This window comes from Pituophis catenifer, unplaced genomic scaffold (assembly GCF_029215685.1).
Source record: "Pituophis catenifer annectens isolate HBS135680 unplaced genomic scaffold, rPitCat1.0.hap2 SCAF_6, whole genome shotgun sequence".
NCBI lineage: Eukaryota > Metazoa > Chordata > Lepidosauria > Squamata > Colubridae > Pituophis > Pituophis catenifer.
The window spans coordinates 33,362,834-33,384,834 of NW_027256886.1; the positions used below are offsets into that span (position 1 = coordinate 33,362,834).

Consider the following 22,001-nt stretch of genomic DNA (forward strand, 5'->3'; position numbering starts at 1 on the left):
GAGGTTGTAGAAAAATTGCTTTTAAAAGCCTCTGATGATCCCAGCTGAGCTGCGCGATCATCAAAGGCTTTTTTGTTTTTACTTTTAAAAGCATTTCTTCAGCCAAGGTGATTGTAGAAAAAATGCTTTTAAAAATTAAAAAAAAGTCTCTGATGATTGTGTGGCTCAGCTGGGCAATGGGGGAGCGTAGGGATTTTTGCTACTGGTTCTCCGAACCACCCGCCTCCATCGTTATCGGATTGGGCAATCCGGTCTGAACTGGGAGCATTTCACCCCTGACTACAATGTGTTTCAGTGAGGACAAATTTCCTGTACCTTTAAGAGCAACACAACTATGCACCCTCTCTTGACAAAAGAAAAATGAAGAATGCACATATTATATGTATATTAAATGATTTATATGGTTATCCATCTTATAACAGTGATTTTAGGTGACATACAAAAATTACAAGACATACAAAAATTACAAGACAAAACCACAGCATACGCCCACAGTGTCCAATGATGAGTCAATAGCCCCACTCACAAAGAAACACATCAAGAGCAGCAGAACACATCTATCCTTCTGACCTATGGAGCCAATTGGCCCCATCAAGGCAAAGTGCATATTCTTCAATATAAAATGTCAACATAAACTTTAAATGTTTATCAGAATATTTAAACCTATTTTACAGTATAACTTCTATCATACTTTGAACATTTTGCATTGATTAAGTCAATATGTTCCAACAGTCCTAAAGTCTGTTCATGAAATGCATTGGATATATCAGTTGTGGGGCACCCACAAGTTCTAGAAGAATGACTTGCCTCCAGAAGTTGTGGGTGCCCCAACACTGGAGGTTTTTAAGAAGAGATTGGACAACCATTTGCCTGAAATGCTATAGAGTTTTCTGCCTGAGCAGGGGGTTGGACTAGAAGACCTCCAAGATCTCTCCTCTATTCTGTTATATCAGTTAAGAAATAAATCAATGGAAAGGAAGGAGTAGCCAGTATTCTTCAAAGAATCTTATTTCACTATATGTAGTTTTGGATTATTTTCCTCAGGAAATAAATGAACAGTATAATGTTTGTAATTCATTTGTCAACTGGATCTTTTTATATAGTTTTTAAGATTTGTGTGGGAAAAGCCATTGCATTTTGGTCATATTTAGACAGATTATACTGGAAATTGACAAGTTTAAATGTTTAACAAACTTTAAGCACTACTGCACATATTATAGTAGGAGACATACTGTGAATATTATCTGCATGACTACCTGCATGCGTAGCCAGAAGGTAGCCTTCATTAACTTCATTGTGGTCTATAGAAATGCTGCTTTTTAAATGTGTGCTTCTTAAAACTGTAGTTTCTCCTCCTTTCAAGTACAAATAGTCCTTGACTTATAACCTTGTTTTGTGACCATTCCAAGTTAGAATGGCGCTGAAAAAAGTAATTTATGACCATTTTTCACACTTATGAAATTTACTCACACGATCAAAATTCACTCATGCCAATTGGTTCATATTTATATAGTTGCGGTGTCTTAGGGTCATGTGATCCCCTTTTGCGACCTTCTGGAAAGCCATATTCACTTAACAACTGTGCTACTAACACTTAACAAATTTGGCAAGAAAAGTCATAACATGGGGCAAAACTCACTTAACAACTATATTCCTCAACAACAGAAATTTTGGGCTCAATTGTGGACATAAGTCAAGGACTACTCGGTGCATTCCATACAAATGTTATAATTTGTATGGTTTTGTGAATAATAGCATAATATATTATGCCCATATATATATATATATATATATATATATATGGGCATAATATATTATGCCCATATATTTCTGAGCTGGAGCTGCAGAAAAACCTTGGCTACGTAGGGAAAACCTGGCTAGAAGAAAAACACACATAGCCCCTACGAAGAAGTAAGAAAATTGATACTATGCCTTTACAGGGAGGAGATGGGTGTGGCCTACTGACGAAAGCTAACGAGCTAGAAATGGATCTATTTAGGTCTCCCTCCTAGCAGTGAGAGCTTGCTAGGTGTTAGAAAAGAAAAAAGCCCAGAACCGAGTAGATGAGATTCTACTGAGCTGGAGCTGCAGAAAAACCTTGGCTACGTAGGGAAAACCTGGCTAGAAGAAAAACACACATAGCCCCTACGAAGAAGTAAGAAAATTGATACTATGCCTTTACAGGGAGGAGATGGGTGTGGCCTACTGACGAAAGCTAACGAGCTAGAAATGGATCTATTTAGGTCTCCCTCCTAGCAGTGAGAGCTTGCTAGGTGTTAGAAAAGAAAAAAGCCCAGAACCGAGTAGATGAGATTCTACTGAGCTGGAGCTGCAGAAAAACCTTGGCTACGTAGGGAAAACCTGGCTAGAAGAAAAACACACATAGCCCCTACGAAGAAGTAAGAAAATTGATACTATGCCTTTACAGGGAGGAGATGGGTGTGGCCTACTGACGAAAGCTAACGAGCTAGAAATGGATCTATTTAGGTCTCCCTCCTAGCAGTGAGAGCTTGCTAGGTGTTAGAAAAGAAAAAAGCCCAGAACCGAGTAGATGAGATTCTACTGAGCTGGAGCTGCAGAAAAACCTTGGCTACGTAGGGAAAACCTGGCTAGAAGAAAAACACACATAGCCCCTACGAAGAAGTAAGAAAATTGATACTATGCCTTTACAGGGAGGAGATGGGTGTGGCCTACTGACGAAAGCTAACGAGCTAGAAATGGATCTATTTAGGTCTCCCTCCTAGCAGTGAGAGCTTGCTAGGTGTTAGAAAAGAAAAAAGCCCAGAACCGAGTAGATGAGATTCTACTGAGCTGGAGCTGCAGAAAAACCTTGGCTACGTAGGGAAAACCTGGCTAGAAGAAAAACACATATATATATATATACACACACCGGTATATAAGAATTGTTATAAAACATTTGAACTTCATATAATAAAGGATATTGTGATGAACTGAATGTGAAAAATATTATAGAAGCCTTGAAATTTCCCAAAATCTCGATTAAAACGAAACAAACATGCATCAAAAATGCTTCTGAGATTAGAACAATAAAACCTACTCTTTGAAAAGAAACATGTCTAAAGTCCCATATCCACTGGGGATAGTTAATTATTATCAACTAGATATGGACTTTAATGAAGAAAACAATAAACTTAAAATAATGATGTTGTTTTTATGTCTTCAAAAGAAGATAGGGTTATCTGTACTCTGATTACATGTCTCAAAACTACTACATGGCATGCCCAAGTTAGTTTTCCCTTTTCATCATGTAGTGGCTTGGGCTGTGAAAGCCCTATCTCCCTTACAAGGTAGAGTGAAGGAAAAGGAGACTGATCAAGGCATTTCATTTTTTCCAAAAGATCAGTAGTAGCAGTGAGAAACTACTGCATAACCAAAACCAGAATCCCTGCCATGTATTTAGGCAGGGGAGAGGACTGGATCTCTCCCTCCATATACTCTTTACTACCCATGCTGTACAATTGTAAATTGCTGAGAACCCATGTGGAATCAATGAAAGATACTGCATAAATAAATAACCTTATATTTCTCTTGAAAATACTGATCTCACAGAGAAATTGTATCAGTTACCAACTTAATTCTTACTATATTGACTTAATGGGGAAAAAATATGTTTGCAAATTAATCTATATTTCTTTTTAAAAAAATTCCTGTTCCCTTTCAGTAATTGTTTTCTTAATCTTCTACAGCTCCTTTGTGATAGTTAGATGTTTTATTATTGGTTTAAACATTAATCAAAGGTATTCTTTATTTTCTCTTTTGCCTTATTATTGCTTTTCAATTTATTTGAATTTGTATGGTTTCATATATTGCTCATTTAAGAAGGGCTTCTGCTTAAAGCTTTTCTGCTCTGTACACTTCCTAGATTCTTAATCATGCCGGAAATTTGCATTCTCTAAATTAAAACATCACTTTCCATCTTTATTTTATTTCACTAAAACCTTACATTAAATGTTCATTTTAGCTATGCTGGCTTATATCTTATCTATGTTAAAATTACTGGACTGCTTCCAAGTCTATACTTTCATACAGCAGCTGAAATCTTCTAATCTTCTTAGAAAAGTACATTATATTTGTTGAACCAGTTAGAAACCAATAATTTAACTTCTGCTACATTTTAGCAGAAGCCCAAGTTTAAGAGTAATGAGTATATAAAATGTTAATTTGTCAGTTAATTAAAGCATAGCATGATTTAAACAAATATTTTATTAAATACTCAGTGTTTTTAACCTTTTATTTTGCTATATTTATGTTTCTTATATTCTAAAAGGGAAAAGGGTAATAACTGATGCTTAACTATATGACATCAAGTTAGTGTCAGCTCTTGCCATATGCTAAATAATTTTTTTAAAAAATAGTGTTAGCTCTTACGAACCACAGACATAGATTTTTCAGGATGATATTCAGATCTTTCAAGTATACCCCTACCACCACAACTGAGTCCTTCTATATTACTGCTGCTCATTATCTTTTCTTCTTATCGTTCCCAATTTTCTACAATTCTCAAGAGCCTTTGCATAATGTGTGCAAGTTGATAATTTGAGCCTGGTCATTTGTCCCTCAAATAGAACTCTGGATTTTTGTGATCAACTTAATTCAATTTATTCGATTACACTACTTTAAACAATTCTGGATGGCTCACAATATAATAATAAATAAATAATATACAATTCAATTAAAAAATATAACCAGCAAAATCAAAGAAGCAAAACCAGATAAAAACCAATTGAAGGCCAATTTTAGACAACAAAAGAATTCACAAAGTTCTCCAGCCACCTTAGCAGAAGATCTCGGGCAACAGTCAGGCCTTCAAGGCTCTTCAGAAAGCTATCAAGCTACAGAGAGAAGGTACCACATCAGAGAAGGACTGCCTCTTGGGTTCTGAAAGATGACAATGTTTAATTGAAGGAAATTGAAGTATGACACCCCCACTGGTTCGTCTTGGGGGGGTAGACAACACCAGAGATAGGTGGTCCCTCAAATAACCAGGGTCTATGTCATATAGAGCTTTATGGGTTATAAACAACACTCTGAATTGCACCAGAAAGCAGATGAGCAAGCACTGAGGCTTATAGAGTAGAGGTATCATTTTCATGCCACTGCACTCCCTTTGAAGCTTTTGAATGGTCTTCAAAAGCAGCCCCAGGTAGGATTATTTGCAATAATCAAGCCATGAGGTGATTAGTACCTGAGTGACAGTCTGAAGTACCACTTGTTTAGCACCAGTCATAACTTTTAACAGCCACTGAACAAATCATTATAACCTGAAGACTACCTATCTTTCAGTGGTGAAATCCAAAAATTTCCCTACCAGTTCTGTGGGCGTGCCTTGGTGGGCATGGCTTTCTGGTCATGTGACTGGGTGGGCATGGCCAACTTGATGTCACTCACATCACTCACTGTAAAAGCCAGGAGCTGCACAGTCTGAAGCACATTCTGCCCTTTTGAAGCCCCCAATGCTTTGATTTTCCCTCCGCCATCTGGCTTGGCTGCCCAAGCAAACTTTGGAGCCTTCTCTTGCCCTGCACTCCATTCCAGAGGGCCCTGCACCCCCCCCCCCCCGCCAATCCTCCGTACAAACCGCCTGCCCCATTTCTGCAAAGGCAGAGCCCCACTGCAGGGCAATACAAAGAGGGGAGAGGGATGCTGCAGAAAAGACTGCCTTCCACCTGGGCCCGCGTGCCTCCCGTGCCAGCTCCGTGAGCCTTGGTGTTAAACTTGCTAGGCAGTAGAAATGTTATTAGTCACTTCTGATATTCAATTTTAAAAAAAATCAAATTTAGACCATTAAACAATACAGAGAGGAAAGTACATTTTATGGTATTAAAAGTCAGACCTAGCAATAATAATTTTTTCCCAAAGATATAAAAGCAAAGTTATTTTTATTTTAAGATTTTTCTTCTCCATCAAATCCACTTCAGGTTCCTAATAATTTAGACTGCTAAAAGTCATGTACACTCTTTTAATCATTAAATAAATAAATATTTTCTAGTTAATAACAGACTTTTCAGTAAAATCATCCATAAAGGCTTCAGCACTAAAGTTACTGAAGAATCAGCTTATACAATGTAAGTTGGCATGAAATTATGTATTTAATATATCCAAACTTCTTTTCACAGATCACTGAAGATTTTTTTAATAGGAATTAGCAGGTAAACCTTCTTACCACTGCTTGCTATGAGAGGGCTCTTGATGTAGTTAATATGAAATACTGTCAACTCATTTGTACAGTTACATCAATTCCTACTCTTTCAGGAACCTGAAGACAATGCAATGATAGACAATGTGATAAAACAGCAAATTGTGAAAGACAGGTAGTGATGTCAATTGTATTTCATTAAAAAGCCATCCTAGGTCTTAGACAGTAAGAGCAGCAGTGAAGAGATCACACTTTTCAGTCATCATTAGTTATTTTCACTGTAATTGAGTAGACCTTTTCTGAGTATTAAATCTTTCTTAGAATAGATCTTGGGAAGCATCAATCAAAGTCCTTGAAATTCTATGATGACCAGTTTACTGTAAATATTACAACTAGTCTCCTGGCTAGTTTCGGCAGCCAGGGAGGTGACTGGAGACTGGATCCAGGCTGTTGTCAACGCTTCACTAAAGGAAGGGGTCTTTCCCGCTGCGCTTAAAGAGGCGGTGGTTCGACCCCTCCTTAAGAAGCCTAACCTGGATCCTGATGTACTTAACAACTACCATCCAGTCTCCAACCTTCGCTTTTTAGCGAAGGTTGTTGAGTCCGTGGTGGCACAGCAATTCCCTCAATTCCTGGAGGAAACTGACTACCTGGATCCTTACCAATCTGGTTTTAGGCGTGGCCACAGCACGGAAACGGCATTGGTCGCCCTAGTAAATGATCTCTGGCGGGCCAGGGATGGGGGTTGCTCCTCCATCCTGGTCCTTCTTGACCTCTCAGCGGCGTTCGATACCATCGACCATGGTATCCTGCTGCAGCGGCTCAGGGGGATAGGGTTAGGAGGCACTGTTTTACAGTGGTTCTCCTCCTATTTCTCGAGCCGTCTGCAGTCTGTTTAGGCGGGGGGTCAGGGATCCTCCCAGAGGCCTCTCACTTGTGGGGTGCCTCAGGGCTCGGTTCTCTCCCCTCTGCTCTTTAACATCTATATGAAACCACTGGGTGAGATCATCCGTGGTTTTGGGGTGAGGTATCATCAATATGCTGATGATACCCAGCTTTACATTTCCACCCCTGACCACCCTAGGGATGCCCTTTCCATGATGTCCCACTGCCTGGAAGCGGTGCGGGTTTGGATGGGGAGGAACAGGCTTAGACTCAACCTTTCCAAGACTGAGTGGCTGTGGATGCCGGCATCCTGGGATCTGGAGGTTCCATCCTTAATGATCGGAGGTGAAACCCTTGCTCCCTCCGATAGGGTCCGCAACTTGGGTGTCTTCCTGGATTCTCGGCTGTCTTTAGATGACCATCTGACAGCCGTAACCAGGGGGGCCTTCGCACAGGTGCGTCTTGTGCGCCAGTTGCGACCGTTCCTAGACCGGGATGCCCTCGCCACGGTCACTCACGCCCTTGTTACCTCTAGGTTGGACTACTGTAACACCCTCTACATGGGGCTGCCCTTGGGATGTGTCCGGAGGCTTCAGCTAGTCCAAAATGCAGCCGCGCGGGTAGTTACGGGGGCGTCTAGATACTCCCGTGTAACACCTCTCCTGCGTGAGCTGCACTGGCTACCGGTGGCACTCCGGATACGTTTCAAGGTGCTGGTGCTCACCTATAAAGGTCTTCATGGCTTAGGCCCGGGGTACTTGCAGGACCATCTCCAGCTGTTCTCCCATCGTCCTGTGCGCTCTCACAGAGTCGGCCTCCTCAGGGTGCCATCGGCCAAACAATGTCGGCTGACGACCCCCAGGGGGAGGGCGTTCTCTGTGGGAGCCCCGACACTCTGGAATGGATTGCCCACTGAGCTCAGGACAGCCCCCGACCTTCTTTCCTTCTGTCGCAAGCTGAAGACATGGCTCTTCCGCCAATTAAACTGATCCATTTGGGGGTACACTGGTATAATTTTAAATTGTTTTTAATTGGGTTACTGATTTTAATTTTGTATTGTATTGTGATTTGTATTGAAGTTGTCATTTTGTAAGCCGCCTTGAGTCCCTAGGGAGAAAGGCGGCATATAAATCGCAATAAATAAATAAATAAATAAATAAATAAATAAATAAATAAATAAATGTCCATTTTTAGCATTAATATTAGATCCTTCCATGCTATGTAGCATATTGAGTAGCAAGGGATCTCCAGCATTTTCAGTCTTGGGTAAGTACTTCAGCATCTTCCCATATGATGCTTAGTCTTTAAGTCTTCCATGAACATTCTTCACCACGTATTTCAAGTGCTCCCTCTTGGTCATATGGCATCGGGGAGGTCTATCTGATTATTATCTTGAAGATTCAATTGTTCTCCATATGGAGAATGTGATTACAAGTCTTCTGTATGTGACAATGTTACACAGATTGCAGGAGAAACTCTTTTGAAGCACTTCTTTATTAGTAATATGGTCAAAATAGTGAATCTTTAGGATTCAGCAAATAAATCTTTGTTGGAAGACGTCAAGCCTATTGTTAATACTTGCTGATACCTTCCAAGTCATGCATAAATGGCTGTCGGATCACTATAGAATCAAGCAAATGGAGTTTAAGTTTCAATGATACAGACAATGAGAACCAGATTTTATTCATCCTCTTGAAAACAGCTGTTGCTTTCCTTTGCAGCACTTGACATCCATTTTTGAATCTCCATTTTGGGCTATTACACTACCCAAATATGTAAATAGGTGATTTCTTCTTATGTGTGCAGTGGAGCTGCATATCCTGTACATGATCTTTGATTTCTTGGCACTTATGCTGAGGCCAATTTTGGTTGCTTTTTCATCTAAGGCAGTCGTCACTTCTTATAATTTCATTTTATCTTCCTCAAATAGGGCAATATGATCTGCAAAATCCAGACGGATTTTGGTCACCAAGACAGTCTTGGTCAAAATAATGAATGACTTTCCTGATATGTGATGTTAATTGCATAACATAATTTAGACTGAAATGGATCCCAGCAGTCAGCAATCTCTATTCAAGGTATCATTTTAGGAATGAAAATGTTGATTGTTATCAAATAACTTCCACTGAAAAAATGAAGGGCAAGTACACAAATCACTAATTTTCACAAGCTTCTCAAGAATTTCCTAATCCAGCCATACCCTGAAGGACATGGAGTTTTATTAATTGGAGTATGGAGTATGGTTTAATTGAACTCATTTTAGCAGGCTGTCAGACTCGGGATCTGTTAAGGAGAGAATCTTCTTGTTCTTCTGGCAGGGAAAACCATCAAATGAGTCTAGGAAATATGAGGTTGGTTTTGTGGTCAGAAATACCCTGCTAGGACTTATTGTTCCACCTGCTGCAGGGAGTGAAAGAATTCTGTCCATGCAGTTCCACTCATCAGCAGGGCTGACTACTCTTATCAGTGCATACGCACCAACACTATCATCTTCAGCAGAATCCAAAGAAAAATTTTACAACAATCTGGCTGTTACTATCAAGAAAATTCCTAAGAAAGAACCACTGTTTATTCTTAGTGATTTCAATGCCAGAGTTGGAGCAGATCATAGTTCTTGGCCCATCTGTTTAGATCAGTTCGGCATCAGGAAGATGAATGAAAATGGCCAAGACCTGTTGGACTTTTGCTGTTACTACGGTTTCTGCATTAGCAATACATACTTTAAAACAAAGCCTCAACACAGAGTGTCTTGGAGACATCCAAGATCAAAGCATTGGCACCAGATCAACTTGATTCTTACTAGGTGCTCCAACCTCCCCAATATTACAATCACACACAGCTATCAGGGTGCCAATTGCGATACAGACCACTCCTTGGTGTGCAGCAGAATAAAACTGCAAACAAAGAGATTGCATCACTCGAAGAAGGAAGGAAGACCACGAATTGACATCAACAAGACCCACAATCAGGGCAAAGTGGAAGAATTTGCACAAGCACTCAAGGAAACTTTCCCAGGCAACTGAAGCAAATGCAACTGAACAATAGGAATATTTAAAGAATGCTGTTTATAACACCACCTTGTCGGTATATGGCAAGGAGACCACAAAGACAGCAGATTGGTTTGAAGCCCATTCGGAGAAGCTGATGCCAGCCATCAAGGAAAAAAAGGAGAGCTCTAATTGCAAATAAAGCCTGTTCCAGTGAGTGCAACCTACAGGTTCTGCGAGCTGCTCGTAGCAAAGTCCAACAGATCGCTAGGAGATGTGCTGACAACTATTGGCTGCAGCTTTGCTCATGGATCCAGATAGCAGCTGACACGAGAAACATCAAGGGGATGTATGACTGCATCAAGCAGGCCCTAGGTCCAACACAGAAGAAATCTGCCCTTCCTAAGTCTGCTACAGGTGAGGTTATCCAGGACTGAACACAGCAGATGGCACACTGGGTACACACCTCCCATCAATGGCGAGCTCCGGTAGGACTCGACAATTACTCTGAGTTATACTCCAGAGAAAATGTGGTAACTGAAGAAGCATTAAATAACATTGAGTGTCTGCCTGTATTGGAGGAGCTTGATAGTGAACCAACCTTAGAAGAACTAAGCGTGGCCCTGGATTCCCTTGCCTCTGGCAAGGCACCCGTGAAAGATAACATCCCTGCCAAAGTTCTGCAGTGTTGCAAAGAGAACATCTCCATTTAATTGCATGAAATCCTCTGTCTTTTTTGGAGGGAAGGGGGAGTACCACAGAACATGAAGGACACAAATATTGTCACACTGTATAAGAACAAAGGCGACAGGGGTGACTGTAACAACTACTGTGGCATCTCTCTTCTTAGTGTTGTAGGGAAGCTGTTTGCTTGTGTCGTACTGAAGAGGCTCCAGGTGCTTGCAAAGAGTCTATCCAGAAACACAGTGTGGATTTCGAGCCAACGGATCCACTGCTTACATGGTATTTTCCCTTAGACAGCTGCAGGAGAAATGCAGGGAACAAAGACAGCCACTTTTCGTAGCCTTCATAGATCTTACTAAGGCTTTTCACTTGGTTAGTAGGGACAGTTTTTATAAAATTCTCTCCAAGATTGGATGTCCACCTCAGCTCCTTAACATCATTAGGTCCTTTCATGAGGAAATGAAAGGCACTGTGGTTTTTGATGGCTTAACATCAGGTTCTTTTGACATTCGAAGTGGAGTGAAGCAGGGCTGTGTCTTTGTACCAACTTTATTTGGGATCTTTTTTGCTGTCATGCTGAAACATGCTTTTGGAACTGCAACAGAAGGTATCTATCTCCGGACTAGCTCAGATGGAAAACTATTTAATCTTTTTAGATTGAGAACAAAGTCTAAAGTCCAGCTGAAATGCATATGAGATTTCCTCTTTGATGATAATGCTGCATTACTGCTCAACTTCAACAATTTATGGACTACTTTAGCAAGGCCTGCCAAGACTTTGGGCTAACTATCAGCCTGAAAAAGACACAAGTCTTGAGTCAAGATGTGGATTTATCTCCCTGTATTACAATCCCCGCACAAGAACTGGAGGCCGTCCATGACTTTGTGTACCTAAGTTCAACCATATCTGATACTCTCTCTTTAGATAATGAGCTGAATAAATGTATTGGTAAAGCGGCCACCACATTCTCCAGACTTACAAAGAGAGTATGGCTTAATAAGAAAAGCTGGCGGAACTACAAAGATCCAGGTCTATAGGGCCTGTGTCCTGAGCACACTCTTGTACTGCAATGAGTCTTGGACCCTTTATGCATGGCAGGAGAGAAAGTTGAACACCTTTCACGCTGTCTCTGACGTATTCTTGGCATTACCTGGCAGGACAAAGTTCCAAATAGTGCAGTCTTGGAACATGCTGGAATTTCTAGCATGTATACACTATTGAAACAGCGACATCTACATTGGCTTGGGCATGTCATGAGAATGGCGCCCACCCTCTGGAACAACCTCCCCCCAGAGATACGTACAATAACAGACCTCCGGATTTTTCATCGGGCCCTGAAAACCTATTTATTTCAACTAGCTGGGCTAGCTTGAGTTAAATTTTAAATTGATTTTAAATTGGATTGTTTTAATTTACGGCCAAAATATTTAATTATTTTAAACTGTTTTTAAATTTTGTATGTTCTGTTTTTACTTTGGCTGTTCACCGCCCTGAGTCCTATTTGGAGAAGGGCGGTATAGAAATTGAAACAAATAAATAAATAAATAATGCAATAATATCCTTTTAAGTATATTGGCTGCAACTGATTGACAGCTACTTTTGGATTCATGAAAATACTTTTAAGTTTTATGGGATGTGTGTAGAACTCATCCAAATTTAGATATGTATCAGACATTTTTAAAAATGTATTAGGCTTTCTAAAGTGAAGCAAAGCAAAAGTCTCTCCAAAGTGACTAGAACTTAATTTGAACTCTAAAATTTATGGGTGATCTGCAGTTTAGGACTTCCAGAAGCCAAATATCTGAAAAAAGAAGTTATTACGTCTTCAGTTTTCCATGGCACAATGGATAGAGGTGAATAGATAATTTAACATCGTATTATCTGGAGGAATGGTTCAGAAAGGTTCTCTGATTTTTGTACTTTGGGAAAAAGATAAAGAGATTGACAAATATCTGTTTCTGCAGTGAAGCATAATTAAACTCACGTCGGATCAGCATCTGTCTGGAGATAGGAAGACTTGGGAGATACTGTTGGGGAGATTATAACCAATGACTAGAGGGAGAAGGTATATTTTCAAAATAAAAATACTGGGATGAATAAGGAATCTAGCCACTCCCACTTTAAAGAAAAGGCATGTTGTCAGAATAGAAGCAAAGTAAATAGCTGTGACACAAAACTACCTGATCATCTTGAACTTATAACTGCTTTTTCAGTCTTTGTATTCCATTTCACTTCTTGCTTAACTGCTCTTCTTATCAGCTGCCAGGTATGGAATTTTTTTACAAGCCAAGGATTTTTTATAAAGAAATGATTTAATTAGTTTTACACTGGTTTCCAGACACCAAGAAAATTACATTTTTCTTTTTATGTTTCTATGAACTTGTTTATTTTAATAACTCTGTTTATTTGATTATTTGCTTCCTGGTTATATGGCAGCCAAAAGTCTTCAGGTGCTAAGTCCCAATCTTGGCTCGGAAAAAGTTTCCCTTTTTGTTTTTTATTATTTAGAGAATAGTAACAGCACTTAGCAATAGCAATAGCACTTAGACTTATACGCTGCTTCACAGTGCTTTTACAGCCCACTCTAAGCGATTTACAGAGTCAGCATATTGGCCTCAACAATCTGGATCCTCATTTAACCGACCTCGGAAGGATGGAAGGCTGAGTCAATCTTGAGCCTGGTGACATTTGATCTGCCAAATTACAGTTAGCCAGCACTCAGCAGAAGTAGCCTGCAGTATTGCATTCTAACCACTCTGCCACCACAGCTCTTAGACTTAGCACTTAGCCTTAGCACTTAGACTTATATACTGCTTCACATTGCTTTTATGGCCTTTTATAAGCAGTTTATTGACCCCAACAATCTGGATTTTACTGACCTCAGGAGGATAAGGATAAGTCAACCTTGAGCCATTCAGAATCGAACTCCTGGAATGAGCAGTGAATTAGCCTGCAATACTGCATTCTAACCACTGCGCCACCATGGCTCTTTATCTGGTATAATCAAAGTAAATGGTCTCTGGTTACAAGTTCAAGGGGATTGTGGCAGCAACTGAGGCCAGGAAGTATTTTAGGTAGTTATGTATTGTCAGCCTTCCAAACAACAAACAAATAATAAACTGAAGGAGCTGGGAATTTGGAGCTTTAATTTTATAACGGTCTCCCTTTGACTTTGTATGACTCTTAATTCTATACAGTATCTAAAATTGTAAGACTCACATATTCGTATTCATCCAGGCTTTTAAAATCAATACAATGCTTCTGACATATTTTGATCAATATTTGTAAGTTACTATTTCGTGTGATATAGATATTTTCCAAAAATATATTTTAAATGAAATTCAATAAGGGCTAGTAGATAAATTCATGGGAGAAAATGAAAAATATTTATTCCCAAACAGATCATATTTATTGGAATAGAAAATTTTGTGTTGACATGTAAGAAGTGGTTGTACGTAAGATGAATACCTCCTAAATGAATTTTTTTTACCCATTTATATAAATATTTAACATATTTTCTTTAATACTGTGATATGATAAGAGCTACAAATCATGGCTAGTTAATATTATTAAGTGAAGATAAATTTAACTATGTAATCAAAAGCGCAACATTCTGATACTAGAATGTTTTATTATGAAAGAATCCATAATAATATAACACAGTGAGAAAAAAAATACGATAATCACTAGGAAAAAACAATGTTGTAAACAGTGCTATTAAAAATCATCTGGTAATGATAGTTAGGAAGACATATATCATCAAATTGTCTCTTCCCCAAAGTCCTGATAAGCCAAATTAATAAATAATATGAAAAAGGAAGAATATCTCATATTCAATAGATAGAAGGAACCAAGACAGCAATGCAACAGTACTTTTATAAGGAGGTCCTCTGAGCTTTGATTTACATTTATTATAATTTTATTTTTATTTTTATTATAGTCAATATTTACATTTTAAGTATATTCAATATATCCTAAATTACTAATTTCAACTAATATATCTCTTTAAAGAAAGATAATTTGCTTCTTGAATGACTACAATGCAATGCAAAGTTTTCAAGTTACCATGAGCAGGAGGGAGGGAGAACTGATAGAAGTAATTGATTTCCCTAACAGAAGCTACATTCTATACATGCTTTCTTCCACAATCAAAAGAAGGGTGTTGGATTTCACAGCTAGCCAAAGTGGTTAATTGGAGAATGTGATTTATGACATGGCCAGGGAGGAGGGGAGAGACAGGGTCATAGGTGAACATAAATCCTCGTGGAATTAGTTCTAACTGCTTCCGAATATTGCCGAAATGGTGCTCCTAATAAATGACTGTATTTCTTTTGAAGTTTGGCTCATGGCTCATGAATTAATTAGGGCATCTTTCGGAAACTTCACAGACAATTAGAACTAATTTTAAAATCTATCAAGATTACCAGGTTTCCTGAATCCTGGACTCTCCAATCACTCCCCGATATCTGGGGTGCTGGGAGAGAAAATCAGGCAACTATGGCTGAAGACGGGCTATCTGAAGAAAGCCTAATTGCACCAGAGTGCAGCCTCCCTCAGACATCAAAGCTGAGATGCCTGCTCCAGCGGTGGATGCAAGAAAAGATGAGTATTGGGAGTTAATCCCTAAAGCAGCTGAGGTTAGTTCCCCCACCCCAATGCCCGGGAAAAGGGGAAGCCCCTGAGCTAGCTGGGAAGAGTGGAGTGGAGGTTGGACTGGAAACAAGCCAGGCTCCCAAAGCCCCTGAGGAGTTCCAGAGAGCAGCCAAGGGAGGAATTTGACCAGGCCACCCTTCTCGGTGAGGGGCCGTCATGCAAGCCAAAGGAGAGGGGGGGAGCAGTGGATCCCTTTGAAGTGAGAAGCAGGCAGAAGCACAGCCCCCTTCTCCACCCATCAGAAGGAGGCTGCAACCAATGTCTTTTTCACGCAGCAGGCAGGCTGCCCAGGGCAGACAAACCCCTCTCTCCCTCCAAACTAGGGCTGAGGAAGAAGGCCAGCTACATCAAATGCAAGCATACAGAGGCCAACAGGGGGAGAGAGGAACAATGTTGAATGAACTACCCCAGTTCAGAGCAAAGTTTGATGGGGGACTCAGAGCAGCTAGCTCTATTCCTTGACTCAGCTGAGATCCACCTAGAATGTTATGGACAACTCTACCCATCCCCCAGAACCATGGTGAATACCTCGCAGACGGGCTAGAAGGGGAAGCAAGGGAATGGCTAGCAGCCCTCTACAAGAGGAGAGCCCCCCAACTGCAAGATGTAGATGACTTCCTATGACTGCTACAGGCCAGATTCGAGGAGGCAGAGGAAGACCTGTATGCAGAGGATGAGCTTAGCTATCTAAAACAGAGGGGCCGTCCCATTAAAGAGCACATCCGCCAATTTAGGAGAGTCATTGGGAGGCTACCCCCTTTGCCAGAGCACTTTTTCAGAACAAGCCTGGATAATCAAATTGCCCAGGTAACCGCTTACTTGGACATCCCAAACCAGCTCTCTGAGTGGTTCCGAGTAGCAATAAAAGTCGACAGTGGATTGCACGCCAACAACATGAAAGAGCAACCAGACACAAAAGAGAGGGGGCAACCTGACCTGAAACTGCCCAGCTAATGGGGAACCACAGCACCATGGCAGACCCCGAAACCAGCCCTCCCTCGAAGCTTGCTGAAGTGCTATAGATGTGGAGGGAAGGGCCACACAGTATCTGTGTGCACAACCCCAGCTCCAAGGCCTAGGCCAGAGCCACCACCCAGGGGACAGCTGAAACGATGCCCCAAACGAGCCACAAACACATCCCGGAGGGCCCTCTAGTCTGAAGAGGTCCCTTCCCACCCAGCCGAAGGAGGGGAACACCAGGCAATGATGACCAGTTGCCAGAATCCTATGATAGCAAGGATAAGGGTGAAAACGACCCAATGGTGAGGGGACCAGTCCACCCTTTCATTTTCCCAATATGCCTCACAGCCCCAAAAATGGGGACCCAGGGGCCCTTTCAGGCTGCACTAGATGCTTGATCAACTTAACCACAGTCCTGAAACAAGTGATCAGAGCAAAAAGACTGACCCACCCAATCCGGTTCGAACAGGTTGATGGGTCACTAATGGGGGGAGCCTATGCCACTCACCTGACCGAACCAGTGAGGCTAGAGCTAGCAGATCACTGGGAAGTAATTCGATTCGTAATCGCCCCCAAAATGACAGATCCAGTCATACTGGGACTCTCCTGGCTAGACAAGTGGGGACCAACCATCTGGTGGCAAGGGAGTACCCGCAAACTGAAAATAGCAAGGGGGCCCCAACCCCTCCCACACCAGCAAGCAGAAATACCGCCCATGCAGGGAACCCCCCAAAAGAGCACACCGGAACAACTGGCAGCCACATCCGACAAAACCCCAGGGACTGAACAGATCCCAAGGGATTATCAAGACTTTGCAGAAGTATTCAGCGAGGCCGAGTGCAACGTCCTGCCTCCCCACCGCAAGGCAGATTGCGCCATCGAAATCATCCCTGGGGCAAAACTACCCAAGCCCAAAATGTATGCCATGACACCTAAGGAAATGCAAGAAATGTGCAACTACATAGACAAAATCCTAGAAAGGGGGTTCATCGAGCCAGCCAAACCACGGCTCGCGGCACCAGTCCTCTTCAAAGAAAAAAAAGATGGGACTATGTGATTGTGTGTTGACTTTCGAGATATCAATGCAGTGTGTGTACACAACCTATATCCCCTCCCCATCATGAAGTACATGCTATCTCACCTAGCCAAAGGAAAAGTCTTCACCAAACTAGACCTCAGAGAAGCATACTACCAAGTATGCATCAGGGAGGGAGACGAGTGGAAAACAGCGTTCAATTGCCCCCAGGGAGCTTCCAGTTCAAGGTGATGCCTTTCGGACTGCAGGGAGCCCCAGGGGTGTTCATGCAATTAATAAATGAGGCACTGCATGAGCACCTCTACAAGGGGGTTCTCGTCTACCTAGATGATATCCTCATTTACACTGAGACCATGGACGACCACATACCCCTTGTCCGCCAGGTACTGGGGAAACTTCTGGCAGCCAACCTGTATGTCAAGCTGTCAAAATGCGAGTTCCACCGTACACGGCTAGACTACCTGGGTTATCAAGTGTCAAATGAGGGAATAGAGATGGATCCAGCCAAAGTGCAAGAAGTCCTATGCTGGCAAACCCTCACACCCGTAGAGAGCTACAAAGCTTCCTAGGATTCACGAATGTCTACAGGCAATTCATCCCCTCCTTTGCGAAGATTGCCAAAACCATGACAGACCTCCTAAAGACAGGGAGCCCAGGAACAAAACCCCACCTGGGACAACCTCTACAGTGGGACCTAACCTGCCAAGAGGCATTTGAAACACTAAAAGAAATGTTTGCGAAGAAACAGGTGTTGAAGCACCCTGACCCTGAACAACCCTTCGTCATCCAAGCAGATGCCAGAAACGTGGCAGTTGGAGCAGTGCTACTCCAAAGAAATAGTCAAGGAAATCTACAACCCTGCGCCTACACCTCCCGCAAGCTTATAGACACAGACAGACGATGGGCAGCATGGGAAAAGGATGCATTCGCAGTGAGATGGGCACTGCTAACCTGGCGACACCTGCTGGAAGGGGGCCAGAAACTGTTCCAAATCTGGACTGACCACAAAAAACTGGAGACCCTCAGAACCCCGCGAAAACTATGGCCCAACAAGTCCGGTGGGCTCAGTACTTTGACTTCGTGCTAAAGCACATTCCAGAGGGGAGGAACTTTCTAGCTGATGCCCTCTCCCGCATGCCCCAGTACAAATGTGAGCGGGAGCAGGTAGTGGACACCATCGTGCCCCTTACCCAAATAGTGGGCCAAGTAACCACCAGACGACAACGCCATGACCGGCATGACCAACCAACAAGTGATCTAATGGCAAAACTCAAAACTGAACTGCTGGCAGACCCCTGGTTCCGAGACAATCAACACATCCTGACAAAAAGAGATGACCTCGCATGGAAGGGGACAAAGGTCTATGTCCCAGAATCCCTATGCACCCTGATCCTTCAGAGGAGCCATGACGTTAAACCGGCAGGCCACTTCGGATTCCTAAAGACTTTACACTTAGCATGGAGGCAGTTCTGGTGGCCCAGCATAAAGAAAGACGTGGACAGTTATGTGAAAAGTTGCACCATCTGCGCCATGATGAAGAAGCAACCAGGAAAACCCTCTGGACTGCTACAATCAGTAGCAGAGCCTACAAGACCATGGGAGGAGATTGCAGTGGACTTTATAGTGGAGTTGCCGAAAAGTGGGGGAAACACGGTGATCTGGACTGTAATGGATTTATTTTCCAAACAGGCACACTTCATACCCTGCAACAGACTAATCTCAGCCCACCAGTTGGCCAAACTTTTCCTGAAACACATCTACTACCTCCATGGAGTACCAAGAAGAATTATGTCTGACAGAGGGGTCCAGTTCACAGCTAAGTTTTGGAGGGAGTTCCTACGGTCCATTGGGTCATCCCAGGGCCTTAGCTCAGCCTTTCATCCAAGCACCATTGGGGGGAGGCAGAGAGTCTGAATGCTATGGTAGAGCAGAACCTGAGGTGCTACGTGAACTATTAGCAGTCCAATTGGGCGGACCTCCTGTCTTTCGCTGAGGTCGCGTATAATAATGCTTTTCACAGTAGCACGGGTCTAATCCCGTTCAAGGTAGTAAGCAGCATGGACTTTGTCCCAATGCCTGAGTATCCAAGGGATCCCCCTTCCTCAGTCAGCTTGACCAATTGGATGGTGACACTGAAAGCAACCTGGGAGAATGTCAAGAAAGCGCTAGCTAAAGCGGCACAAACCTACAAGAAACATGCAGACAAACACCGAGCTCCCCAAAGGCCATTTCAATTGGGGGAGAAAGTTTACCTCTCCACAAAATATTTGAGGTTACAACTCCCTAGCAAGAAATTGGGGCCAAAGTTTATGGGACCATTCCCCATAGTAAAGTTAATCAACCCGGTCCCGGTGCAATTGAAGTTGCCTCAACTGCTCAGGAAGATACATCCGGTATTCCACAGTAGCCTCTTAAAACCTGTGGTCGGATCAACCCTGAAGCCACTACCCCGTGAGCCCCGAGACCGCATGGTCATAGGGGGCCAGACCCATTATGAGGTGCAGCAAATCCTCAATTCGAGGTGGCACAGGAGACAACTCCAATATTTAATCAAGTGAAAGGGTTACCCCTTATCAGAGGCATCTTGGGTAAAGTCGAAACATCCAGGCTGATCACCTGATAGCCAAATTTCACGCAGAAAATCCAAACAAGGCAGGTGGGGGGTCACGTCCCTAAACTCTACATCTGTACTCAAATTGTTTTGCTTTGCACAGGTCGCCCTCGGGAAGTGAGGGAAGCCGAATGTCAAGTTGCAAAGTTTTCAAGTTGCAATGAGCAGGAGGGAGGGAAAACTGATAAGAGTTAATTGATTTCCCTAACGGAAGCTACATTCCATACATGCTTTCTTCCGCAATCAAAAGAAGGGTGTTGGATTTCACAGCTAGCCAAAGTGGTTAATTGGAGAATGTGATTTATGACATGGCCAGGGAGGAGGGGACAGAGTGGGTCATAGTGGAACGTAAATCTACGTGGGATTAGTTCTAACTGCTTCCGAATATTGCCAAAATGGTGCTCCTAATAAATGACTGTATTTCTTTTGAAGTTTGGTTCATGGCTCATGAATTAATTAGGGCATCTTTCGGAAACTTCACAATTTGGTTGAAAGACATCCTAAATAATCTTTCTAAGAATCCACCAATAATTTATTTGTTATGCTAAATAAAAATAATCTTAAACATTATTGACATCCCCTTGGTCAACTATTACCTAAAAGGAATTTAATTAGACAATCATGATGTACAGTTTATATAAAAAGAATTCTCAAAAATTCAGTTGTTACTAACAAACAATTCAAAATTGTTGAATTATCCTATTTATAGCAAATCCCAAAGGTGCTTTTTCAAGAGGCAGCTGAACTTTCTTGGGGGTTTTTTTGAAGACACTTTCGTTCTCATCCAAAAAGCTTTCTCAGCTCTAACTGAACAGTGGAGAATGGAAGGATTTATACAACTATGACTTGGATGACTGAGACACTCCATAGATATTTATAGCAAATATAAAACTACTGCATTCCAAGCCAAATGGTTCTAAAATGAAATATCAAACAATCACATATTGATGTTACACTATCAAAAGAATGCATTGCAACTATAAACAATTCATAAAGTTCCAAAACACTCAGCAAACACAGTGTTATTTATTGTATGTGTTTTTTTACCTGCATATGGAACAGGAGCATCTTTATCCAACGCAACTAATGGGGGATCCAGTATGACTGTGTCATTGTTTTCAGTAATAACTCCATGATAAGATGTTTCAATCCATGGCTTGTGCTTGTTTACTAAAAAAAATATATACATATTTCATTAGTATAAAATGAAACTAATTTCATTTTTTAGTTTTAATGTTTGCTTCTGAAATGAGAATTGATTATATATACAATAATTTTCACTGGATAATTTGAGAACATCCAAAGTTTAGCTACATGAGTAATATATCATTGTTAATTATATCAGTTTCTCAAGGTTTTCCCAAAGCCAAGATAGGGAGAAAACTCTTCAAAATCAAATGTGACATTTTTTCCAGGTATTATAATAACTAAATAATATTTACTAAAATAAAAACCATCACCTCTACTATCATGCAGTAAAGCAAAGTACATACTCAAATTACACATCCCACTATTCTCTTCAATTAATTATTTTATGCAACACAGAGAGAAATAGTAAAGAAAAGAAATTAAAGCCAGGAGACCAAATGAAATCTAAATCTAACAGCATATGCTACAGCTCTTCATATCTTGGTACACTTGCAAATAATATTTATTTTCACATATGTGTAACTAATTAATACGTTTTGTTGTTCTTGAACTTCTTTCCTTCCTCTTTTGGAGGATTTCATAAGTCTGTACAACTGCAATATTCTGTGTCTTCCCTTCCTTTCAAACCTTTCATTCTTTCTTCAACTATTTGCATAAAATGTTCTGTGTAAGCGAAAATATCTTTGCTTTATCATATGCTTTCACCAACTTCACTAAAAACATATACTAAATTTTCTTTCTTACATTCTTCTAATGACCTGCTGAACTACACATCTTTTTGCCTGGTATATAGGTGCAGCAAATTTTGCTCATTGTCACATCTTGTATCATTTCAGTCAGAAACCAGCTAACATATTTAGATATTTAAAGATGCATATA

General features: G+C 41.3%; 1 protein-coding gene across 1 annotated transcript in view; it reads right to left on the minus strand.

Annotated features, from left to right (window-relative positions):
* The window catches only part of CLSTN2 (calsyntenin 2), a 250,974-nt gene that overhangs the window by 150,453 nt on the left and 78,520 nt on the right, over positions 1 to 22,001 (minus strand). The window contains exon 2 of the mRNA XM_070945192.1: positions 21,021 to 21,143. Coding sequence (XP_070801293.1) covers positions 21,021 to 21,143 — 123 coding nt within the window. The remainder of the gene's footprint in view (positions 1 to 21,020; positions 21,144 to 22,001) is intronic.